Here is an 11,905-nt window from a genome sequence, read left to right as displayed (position 1 = left end):
TCACTCAAGTATCACAGTGCTCGGATATACTCCTTACTCGGCAGGTAAAGGGGGGGCTGTATGTTAAGCTCGAGTCCCCGCCCCACATTTTTGGCACAGCCAAAAGCATGCAGGGATTGCCTGCATTTCACTTTATTGCTGTAGCCATTGTGGTTGTGGCATTTCTGTGACTGGCTGGCCATGTCACATCATGAAGGGTTACAAAAAAACAGGCACCGCCTGGCACGGCACACTGATGCCATTACACAAATCTTTGACACTTCGTATTGGCGGGAGAGAGTGCTTGTCTAGGCCTGTGTGCGCAATATAAAGAAACACAGCCCTGTAGTGTTGATACTGATGCTAAAGCTGAACCATCATAATAACAGTCAAACTATGGCCTAATCGTTTGCTTTGCTGTTTGTATCACATACATTTAGCCTAGCGAGGGAGAGAGTTGAAAGAGCAGTGAGAGCGACAGAATCCAGTCTGTAAACAGGGATTAGGGCTGAGCAGTCAGTTGGAAAATATATAGCTGCAGCTTTTTTTTTTGGGGGGGGGGGTTGAAAAAATGTAATATATTTTGATCCATCAAGTATTATGTGATTTGTGTTACATTTTGTGTTATGCAACACTCCAAAAATTCTTTTAAAAATTTCCCTGCGTTACATTTATTAGCCATGCACTATTCTTCTAATTTTTGTATATGTAATAATGATAAGCAAATGCATTCCCACTATTCATTAATCGGCGAATAATTAGGTATTTAAGTGACCTGCCCATCATGTTTGGCACATTATATATAGCCAATGAGCATGCTGGGTTGGCTTGCCAATCACAGTAATGCCTGTGCCATTTTTGACGTGACATTTGACTGGGATTAGCTGGCCTTCCAGCGTCATAGGGGATTTTAAAGGCTGCCGGCGCCATCTTGTGCACATTGAAGCCAAAAACAGCATAAGGAGAGAGTAGTTTGAGCACAGGGAGAGTGAAAGGAGCGTATAAAGAGTGATAGGAGATTATAGTGAGCGTTATTCATTCCAAAACACTCTTTTAACCCTTGTCAGGCTGCATAATTTTACAACCTTAACAGGCTGCATAGGTACAATTGTACCTTCACATATACCTCCACTGTGGGAAGACTTTACTTGGTTTCAGAAACTAAAGTTCATTCAGCTACAAATGTTATGCTGATATCTATTGTTCAGTGTTGTTACTGGTCACTTATGTTGCTGTCAATTAAGTTAATTCAAACTGGGAGTGGCTTCTACTTGTCTTCCTGCCTCCCTCCTCTCATTAGCCATTTTGCTGTTCATCTCATTGCTGTGAGCACACATTTCTAGGCTTGTGAAGTCTTCAATTTCTTGGAAACGAAGGTAGGAAAGTCTCACAGCATCTAACAGCCAGTTATACCTTTATTCTCATTATGTGGGGACAGAACAGTCAAATTGTCTTTCAGCCTGGACTTGGCTTACATATATTTTGTATGAAACTTATCACTATAGGTATAATTTTTATACGAAAAATGGATAATAATTAGTATCTACATATTGTTTTACGATGTTTTATTTATATTCAGCACAAAATACGAAGCCAAAATTCATCTAGCAAGTCATCATGAGTGATAGTAATGCTGGATCTAGTTTCCGCCATAATCCAAGAAAACGTGTTTGCAGGTTAGTATAATTTTGTGAAAAGCCAATAATGTAGTATTTCGGAAAATTATTTATTTTACATTTTTTCATATTTACAGATTTACGTCTGACGAAATAATGCGAATGCTAGAAGAATCTGATTCTGAGCAGGAGGATGAACCATATGTTCCATCTGATGATGAAAACTATGTACCACAAGTGGATGTTACTGAAGAAGATTCAGACATTGAACAAGAAATGGTCATAGAGCATGAAAATGAATACGAATCAGACGAAAGTGTTGAGGATGATTCTGTGCCTCAAAGTGCAGGCGACATTTGGACTGCTAAGGATGAAACTCAATGGTGCAGTAATCCACTGCCAAATGCACAAACAAAATCTCGTAATGTCCTACGACAAAGAGGTGGCCCTGCAGCAATCAGCAACCTATATACAGCAAAAGAGCTATTCAAGTCCATCATGACTCCCGAGATGTGTGACATCATATTACGGGAAACGAATCGAAAGGCCAAGAGAGTTTGTGATGCTTACAACAACGAACTGGTACAACGTTTTCCTGATTCTTCCAAACGGCCACCACAAAAAACATTCAAGCAATTTACTGAAACTGAACTTCATGCATTTTTGGGCATACTGATTGCTGCTGGTGTGCACAGAGCCAACAAAGAGAATCTGGAGGAAATGTGGAATGTTGCTGCTCTGCCTCTTATACGTGCAGCCATGTCTCGTGACCGCTTCAAGATGATACTCAGATTTATCAGGTTTGACAACGAAAATACACGTGCAGAACGTGTGCAAACAGATAAAGCTGCACCAATACGGGACATCTGGACAATGCTGAACAGTAATCTGGAGAGAGCCTACAAGCCATATCATTGTATCACCGTCGACGAGCAATTATTTCCATTTAGAGGTCATACTAAATTTACCCAGTATATACCTTCAAAACCAGCTAAATATGGCATAAAGATTTTCTGGGCTTGTGACTCATCAAATGCCTACCCTTTACAAGGTCAGCTCTACACTGGGAAACCAACTGATGGTCCTCGACAAGTAAACATTGGAGAACGAACAGTATTGGACCTAGTGAGCTCGTATAAAGGCTCTGGAAGAAATGTCACCACCGATAACTTCTTTACAACCATGGAACTAGCTAAGGTATTGAACTCCTGGAACATGACACTAGTTGGTACAGTGAGAAAAAACAAAAGGTTCCTACCTAACAACATGCAGCCTGCCAAAGAAAGGCCTGTATACTCGACAAATTTTGCCTACAATCATGATGCAACAGTCTGTTCATATGTACCAAAGAAGAACAAATCAGTCGTGCTTCTATCATCTATGCACATGACGGGAGAAGTTGAAGAGACACTAGCAGCCAAGCCAGAGATAATAAAATACTACAACATAACAAAAGGTGGCGTTGATGTTATGGATAAAATGTTGGGAGAGTACACTGTGAAACGACGAACATCACGTTGGACTTTGGCATTTTTCTACAATATGATTGATGTCAGTGGGTTAGCATCCTACATCATCTACAGAGAACACAATCCAAGCTTCAGGGCAAAGGATCAACGAAGAAAGTTCCTGAAAGATCTCGCAAATCAGCTGTGTATGATTGCAATTGAAGATCGTAGTACAAACAAAATGATAATGAGAAACCATTTTCTTCGAGGTGCAGTAGAAATGGTGCTTGGACGATGCATTGTGGTAGCATCGCAGCCAGCAGCTGGCCCCAAAATACCTCATGGTAGTCGTGGACCCTCCCCTGTTGTTGGTAGTTGCTATGTCTGCAGAGACCTGAGGCGAAAACAACGCAAGACTAGAAAGTCTTGTGTGGTTTGTGTGAAACCCATTTGCGATGAACACTCTGTAGCAAAGCCAACATGCATTACTTGCAAAGAAAATCAATAAAAAAAAGTTTCTTACATTTTCTTTTATAATGTAAATGAACAGTTTTTTACTTGTTTATAATAGTTAAATAGCATTATCATTAAAAAAAAATTTATGCTTTTTCCCTTGCATTATCTTCATTCAAAATATATGAGGTACATTTGTACCTATGCAGCTTGTTATGGATGCAAAAAGATCTCGACCCCTTATCTCGGAAGCGGGTGGAGATATTTTATTGAAATTTGGCCAATATATTCTGGACCAAAAATGTAGAGATGTCACGAAATTTCAGCCCTCTACGTCTTTTCAAAAAAAAGTTATTGCAATTTTAAAACGGAATAGTTACAATTGTACCTATTCAGCCGGATAAGGGTTAAGAGTTGAAGACTGTGAAGGTTAGTTGTTTGTTAGGTGGGTATTTAGTAGGGAGAGATTTCATAGGAGGGAGAGTGAAAGGCAGGCACCTGGGTGTTCTCATCATTGCAATTACATGCTGCAGATCTCTGCTGTTTTCCACTGTGCTGTATAGTAATTAGGTATTAGGAACAGACTGTTGGATTAGGGTGAAATAGGGAGGGTTTCATCCACACTACCAAAATATAAAAATCAGCTAATTGAAGAGGCAAATAATATTATGTATTACCAGCATATACAAAACCAATGTTTTGGGAGCTACATGCCTGCATATAGTAACATCCATTTTAAAATCTAACTGCTAAACAATATTCCTTGTCTATTGCTTAAATAACTAATTTTTGTCTTGCATTTTACTACTGGCGTAAAACCTCTTGAGCTACGGAAAGTCACTATTTACCATTAATTTCCCTGAGTCTGCTGTAAGCGTGTCTCATAAAGGCAGTCTAAAAAATCATAATTTTCTATTGATTTAAAAAATAGCGTATCTTTATCTAGCAGTTAAGCGACTGGCGCAAAGCCTGCAGAGATACGCAAAAATGACTATTTACCTGTAATTTAGGTCAGTCTGCTGTTGCTGGATATAATCAAGCTACGATCTCCAAAAAAATAGCCACACATTGCTAGATACAGTAAATTTGTACATAAGACTTTTGTAAGGGTACTTGTCAAAAATAAAGCCAGTATTTTTTGTTTCATAAGCATAATGCATTCAAAATGCGAAAGGGTGACATTAAGGGACATGGATGTGGTAGTGCCCGCCAAGGCCTTGTGACAGATCCGAAGGTGACTGTATCTAATTCTAGCTTCTTGTCAAAATTTAGTCAGTGTGCTACACCACTAATGAACCCAGGCAAGTGTGAGATTGTTGTGGGTTGGATGGCAGGCAAAGCCTCCAGTTTGTTGACAAGCAGCAATACGAAATCTTCCACACAGTCCAGTCTCAGTAGCCAAGAGGCTGGACATGTGATTCCTTAACCTGGTCCTCCTTCCTTCCACCATCAAGAGTCCCAGGTGACATATATCCCAAACGCTGTCCACTCTGAAACTGTTTACGTTCCTTTGTCAAGCCTCTCAATGAGCAGCATTAAAGAGGGTCATGAGGAGGTGGAGTGCAGTGATACCCATACATTTGTGCACCCACGGACAGGAGAAAGCCACTTTTGGGAAGGTCAATTCATGTCCGAAAGGTGGAGGATAATCATGACTCATAGGTGCCATTAGGTCAGCCTCACATAGCAACTCTGAAGAAGGATCAGATTAAGAAATTTGAATAAGACGTAGTCAATGATGAGGCCACTGACCCAAACTGACACAGTGGCAAGCCTAGCGAGCACAGTCACTGCAGAGAGGGATGGATCCATAGCAAGAAAACAGGGCAGAATGCCTGGGTGCAAAATCTGTGTCTAAGGGTCAAACCACAGCCCATTCTCCTATGTTACGGCCTTCCCAATTTGCTGACCATGAAGCAGGCACTGATGCCTCCTGCCTTCAACCAGTAGTTGCTCACACACAACAGTCAGCAACCACATCCGCTTCATTATGCCAGTGCAGCGATCAGTTGTCCCTGACCCAGACGTTTACCAGAAAGTAGAAATATTCAGCCACCTATCCACAGGTCCAAATGCTAAACACCCTCATTGCCAGATTGCTAGCCCTGGAAATGTTTTGACTTGTGGGAACTGAGTCTTTCAGTGACCTCTTGGCAGTGGCAGCCCCTAAATACTCGATTTCCAGCGGAAACTATTTTTCCTGATGTGCCATCCCTGCATTACAGAAGCATGTGTTAAACAATATCAACAATACTCTGGTCAACGCAGTCAAACGAAGGTCCACCTAACCACAGACATGTGAAGTTTTGTGGACAGGGACGATACATTTCCCTGAGTGCACACTGGGTTAACCTGATGGAGTCTGGGACAGAGTCAGAATAATAAGGAAATACACCGCACTCACAGGTGGAATATGTTGCAAATATGTCACATAACAATTTATTCATGTACATACACATCCAAGATAACAGTGCGAATACAACGGAAAGCGTATATAAATGACGTTTCGAACCCAACCGGGTTCTTAATCATATTTCGCTTATAATGAAATGTAGTAAAAAGGATTTGAGAATATCCCAGCCGGGACAAAATATTGCACTGAGTAGAAATACTATAATAGATGTGAGAAGCGTTCAGTTGGAGGACAGCTGCTGCTAAATTGTGGAGCCTGTTAATGGCGTAGTAGAGAACGGCGCTATGATACGTGTATAGTTGGGAACTAGCATTCGCTAGATGGTAGTGCCTGCTAATGGCGTAGTGGAGAGCGGCGCTATAGTAGATATACCAGGCGTCCAGTAGAAGGCTAGCTGTCGCTAGTGGGAAGTGCCTGCTGGTAGTGTAGTGGAAAGCGGCGCATTGGGTATTTTTTTGAAAACTTTGCACATTGTGCAAAGGTCAAATTTCTACTCTCAATCTCTGTATATTCTATTATTATAATTTGTTTATAGTGTTGCCCTTCTCACGGTCTCTTTAAGCATGTATCTGGTAGTCTGATGTTGATTTTTGGGTCTGCATTTGGACATTTTGGAGCATGATTGCATTAACATGCTCCACATAATTCTCCAGGTTTCAGAATAATAATATGAGCATAATAAACATGCTCTCTATATATGCAGCTAGTTCTAAAATCTTACCCACACATCCCTTTATAAAGAGAAATTCAACATAATACCTTTGTTAGCATATGACATATACTCCTCATAAATGCAGCACCTCAGCAGGTGGGTGGAATGCCTGGATACAAAATCTGTGTCTGACAGTGAAACCACTGGCCCTTCACCTATGTTGCACAATCCCAATCTGCTATCCAGGAAGGAGGTGCTGATGCTTCCACAACAACAGTCAGCAACCACATCCAGTTCATTGTCCCAAAGCAGCATTCAGTTGTCTCTTGTCAGCATATATGTCTGTTCACAAAGTTTTACTTTGATAGGTCTTACATATTTGTTAGTAATTTACATTGTCCGGTGCTAGACAAAGACCATTGCAGAGTTTTCCAGGATCATGCATGAGACTTCTGTCTCTGTGTTAAGCTGTTGCTTCCCTTACATTTTCTAATTTTTTGCCCTCACAAAAAAATGGTGGTGGGTTATTAGACAGTTTCTGTATATTTTAAGCACATCTAAGAGGTGGGGTTAATACGCCCCACAGACCTATTCTGGCCACAACCTTACACATATTGGAACATGGTCATTGCCATGCTAAGGCCTTTACCTGAGTTCTGCAGCACTGCCTGTCACCTGAGCAATACTCTCCACAGACCTCGACACTCTCTGGGACATATCTTCTAATTCATTGTTGCTCAAAACCATGCAAAAGATACATTCTGCCTGGTTGTGTAGTTTCCAGATAAGGTGTGTAGGCTTGTGCAGATTAGTCAATGACACTCCTGCCTCTTTCCCTTAAGGAGGCTGCGACCAAGTAAAATGAGGCTTGTACATGTTCCTGACATGGGTTTCAGGCCTGACAGACTGAACATAGAGGCCCTTGCTTCCATACACTGTATTCAGAATTTAATTCTAATGCTTTTGGTGTCTTGTAGAATCCAATTTGACATTGATCATACAGTTCCCCCAACTCCTGCTTTATAATCACCTTACAGCGGCTTCACCTGCTGTGACAGTTGTTCCATTGTGATCTGTTGGTAAAAATGACCTGTTGAGCTTACAAAATGAAGGTTCACAGCACCTGCTGGCCCTCTAAAAATTTGAAGTGAGGGCCACATAATGAGATGGTGGTGGACATGGTGGTGGTGGTGGTGGTGGTGGTGGCAAATGAAGCCCAAAATTCCAATGGGCATGTTTGAAATCTCATCGAGAAGTGATGGGGAATATGTATTCCACTATCTTGCTAACAATTTGGCGTGAGTGAGGGACCTCCCAAATGTAGGAGTGAGAGCTCCCCCAAATGTATAATACAGGATAACCTGAGTGCCCTTACCAAACTCAGATTTCAAGACACCTGCCGGCACTCTGCAATTTGTGTGCGAGGGCCGCATAATGACATGGTGGTGGACATTGTGGTGGTCGCGGTGGTCAAAGCCCAAAATTCAAATGGGCATGTTTGAAATGGCATTGTAAAGGAGTGGGGAATATTTCTTCCACTATCTTGCTATCTATTTTGAATTAGGTAAGTAGCTCCCAAATGTAGGGGTGAGAGCTCTCCCAAATGTATGATACAGGGCAACCTGAGTGCCCTTACTAAACTCAGGTGGTTTCACGGCACCTGCTGGCACTGTGGAAAATATAAGCGAGGGCCGCATAATGACATGGCAGTGGACATGGTGTTGGTGGTGGGCAAAGGCCAAAATTCAAATGGGCATGTTTGAAATGGCATTGTAAATGGATGAAGAATATGTATTCCACTATTTTGCTAACTCACGCTCTGTGTGAACATACAGCATTGGCAAAAATTAAGAGACCACTGCAAAATGTTCTGATAGGCATATTTTTTGAGTAAAATGTAAATTGTTTAATTCTATAAACTTCTGACAACAAGTTGTCGAATTTCCAAGCAATAAATTTTTTTTTTTCTGAAAAGGAGAAATGGTCAAAATTAAAAAAAAACCTGTGTTCTCAGACCTCAAATAATGCAAAGAAAACAAGTTCATAATCATTTAGAAGCAACAATACTAATGTTTTAACTCAGAAAGAGTTCAGAAATCAATAATTTTTGTGAAATGACCATGATTTTTAATTACAGCTTTTATTCGTCTTGGCATGCTTTCCACCAGTCTTTCACACTGCATCGGGAGCAAAAATTTAAGCAGTTCTTCTTTGTTTGATGGCTTGTGACTATCCATCATCCTCTTGGTTACATTCCAGAGGTTTTCAATGGGGTTCAGGTCTGGAGATTGGGCTGGCCATAACAGGGTTTTGATGTGGTGGTCTCTTAATTTTTGAAAGAGCTGTATATCATGATACTAGACATGAGAACAATAAAGGTGGCTGTACATTAAAATAATCATGTCATAGTTTGAATATAATATTAGGTATCAAAATATGAGACCAAGGCGCATACATAGATTGAAATAATCAATATTCATCAGTACAATGGTAAGCATCCTGCAAATGTACAAATAGAACAATATGCCTGGGCACAAATCTTATGCAGGAGTTTCCAGAGATTGCGCATCTGCCCCGACGTGTTTCGGTCCTGCCTTCATCAGGGAGATGAATACAGTGAATGTGTGGGTTGTAAAAAGGGGACACAGACTGGGAAGATAACAACGTAAAATGGAAGAGAAGTAGCATTCTGGATATGATGTAACGGACAGAATGTGACGCATATGTAGTCATGGCAGCCGAGATGCCAGCTGGCATCCGTGTCATGACAGGTGACATCCACATCACATGCGATTGTGACCAGGCATCAGCCACCAAAGAAGATAGAGAAAGCAAGTGGGGATAACAGGGACATGAAATTCACGTTCATAAAAATTGTCATAGTGGTATTGTGATCAAGGGAAATAGCCATGTTATGATGGTATCATATGTGCCGTGACCAAAGATATATATTAACGACATATCCTTATATATGACTACACATGCCATGAGTACACATACGTCACATCTGGTCCGTTAAGTCAAATCCGATATGCGATGTCTCGTCCGCTTTGCAGCGCCATCTTCACAGTTTGTGTCCCCTTTCTTAACCCCGCACTTTCACTGTATTCATGCCCCTTGATGAAGTCACGACTGAAACGTGCGTTTGGGGCAGATGCCCAATTTCTGGGTACCCCTGCATAAGATTTGTACAGGTGAATATTGATTATTTCTTTCTATTTTTATACATTGGTCTCATATTTTGATATTTTGAATTTTTCTTCCAATCTGGACTATTAATTATCGATGTGTTTCCTTGCACATATGTCCCCTGACAAGTTGTCCATTTGAGTCTATGTTTACATTAGCATGGTATATAGCCTTGATTTACCTACATTGAATTTACCATGCTACTGTTTTCTATGAGTTATATTTATTGTCAAAAAGGTGGTATGCGTCTCTGTGTGCCTCAACGCAAATCTTACTCCAATTGGAGACTACTAGTGTAGGGTTCTGTCAACATGTTTTCACAGCCAGGGGTGTACTGTCCTTAGTGGCAGACCACATGGTCTCTATTGAGACCTTGAGCTAGGGGGGCCCAGTGCAAAGTGTCAAGCCCCTCCAAATTCACTGCCTGTCTTCACAATTTCAATAGTATCTGCATACGCAGGATGAAGATAACATTGAATTGATTGGCACAGCAGGGAATAGTTATCAACCTGCTGTACCACTTTGCCTGTGCATTTGAGAATGGCTCAGCATAGCATGCTTATGATGTCATTCGATCATGTCTCCTGTGTGGAGTGTGGATGGAGATGCAGTTTTCAAAAGTGCACTAACCAAAGCAGATATTGGGGGAATAGCAGAAGATGAGTAGTTTGTAGAAGAGAGGTTCATGGAGTTTCAAGGTAGCAGCAATGTATCCAAATGAGGCTGGGTGCAATGGAGACACAGGTGGGTGCCGATTCTGCTGATGAGTGCAGCCACAGACATTAGAGGAAGAAATAAGAATATTTCCAGCACAACATCCCGGTATGATAAAATCAAACAATGTTATTGAGGCATGTCAGCTGACACGTTTCTGGTGTGGTATGTACTATTATTTGTAGGGTATAAAAATGGTGAGACCTGCAAGTATATAAAGAGAACTAACCAATAAGAGATCATCAGCTTGATTGCATTAATGGTGCACAGAAAACAAGATAATAACAAAAAGGAGGAAAAAGCATTAGAATTAATAGCTATAAAATAAATTGTTCCTGAAATTCATCCCTTTCGGGAACTTGGTGTCCAATTTTAGAATACAGAAGGCTTCTCTGATAGTGAGTAATTTTTGTCTATTGCCTCCACAAGCAAGGTTTTCCACTATCTCAAATCCAAAAAATGAAAGACGGGTAGTATCTCCTTTGTGAACATTTTCAAAATGTTTGGATGCTCCTGAATAAGAATCGGTTTTATTGTGAATGTTGGTTAAATGTTCCGCTATTCTTTTTAATTTGCGGGTAGTGCATCCAATATATTTGAGATGGTAAGAAAGGCAGCAAATGCAAGAAATGACATATTTTGTGTCACAGTTGATAAAGGTTGTGATATTATGGACTGTGCCTGAAGCCAAAAAGAATTGATTTAAGGTAGTTCTGTTCAATGCGTGCATAGAGACGTTGCATCTCATACTGGCACTTTTGTGGAAATCCGTTGTAGATAATCAAGTTCCAGGATTAGCAGATTGTTTCATGGGACTAGGAGATAGCGAGTTGCCTAAAGAGAGTCCCCTCCAGGTCATATAATTACAGCCATTGTTTGTGATCTTGCATAGGGTGTCATCCTGGTTGATGACAGGTAGATTCCACATCTGCATCCCAGCTTCTATCACTAACCACTTCTCTAGGCCTCTCACAGCTCTCAACCACTGAACACACAAAGACGGTAATACCCTTGACCTGGTCTTCATCCGCCTCTGTTCAATCTCCTACCTAGATAACTCACGGCTTCCCCTCTTGGACCACAGCATTATATCCTTCACACCCACAAAAGTGCACTAACCAAAGCAGATATTGGGGGAATAGCAGAAGATGAGTAGTTTGTAGACCTACCATACATTCAGAAATCTACACTAACCCTCATACACTTTCAGACTCCCTACACTCATCATTGTCCCCAATCTCTTCTTTTTCCTGTCCTGATCTGGCTGTACATCACTACAACGACACTCTTAGAAGCACCCTTGACTAAGTAGCTCCCCTCACCCTTAGAACCTCCAAACGCAGAGTCAAACAGCCCTGGCTCACATCGCAAACCCGATTTCTCCAGCGATGCTCTAGGAGTGCTGAACGCTTATGGAGGAAAACTCGCACACCAGAAGACT

The 11,905-nt window shown here is 41.1% G+C and overlaps 1 protein-coding gene across 2 annotated transcripts; it reads left to right on the top strand.

Annotated features, from left to right (window-relative positions):
- The first annotated feature begins 1,077 nt into the window (after window positions 1-1,077).
- On the top strand, window positions 1,078-3,617 carry LOC138667781 (piggyBac transposable element-derived protein 4-like). Of its 2 annotated transcripts, XM_069755871.1 has the most exons (3): window positions 1,078-1,355; window positions 1,559-1,655; window positions 1,733-3,617. In XM_069755871.1, exons 2-3 carry the CDS (start codon window positions 1,597-1,599, stop codon window positions 3,549-3,551), a joined length of 1,878 nt encoding a protein of 625 aa, XP_069611972.1. In that variant the 5' UTR covers window positions 1,078-1,355; window positions 1,559-1,596; the 3' UTR covers window positions 3,552-3,617. The 2 variants fall into 2 exon arrangements, with proteins under 2 accessions (XP_069611972.1, XP_069611971.1); XM_069755870.1 differs by having other exon boundaries at window positions 1,078-1,655.
- The last annotated feature ends 8,288 nt before the right edge of the window (window positions 3,618-11,905 follow it).

Source organism: Ranitomeya imitator, chromosome 2 (assembly GCF_032444005.1).
Source record: "Ranitomeya imitator isolate aRanImi1 chromosome 2, aRanImi1.pri, whole genome shotgun sequence".
Taxonomy (NCBI): Eukaryota; Metazoa; Chordata; class Amphibia; order Anura; family Dendrobatidae; genus Ranitomeya; species Ranitomeya imitator.
The sequence above is the reverse complement of the archived record's forward strand: the minus strand, read 5'-3'. Positions and strand labels throughout refer to the sequence as shown.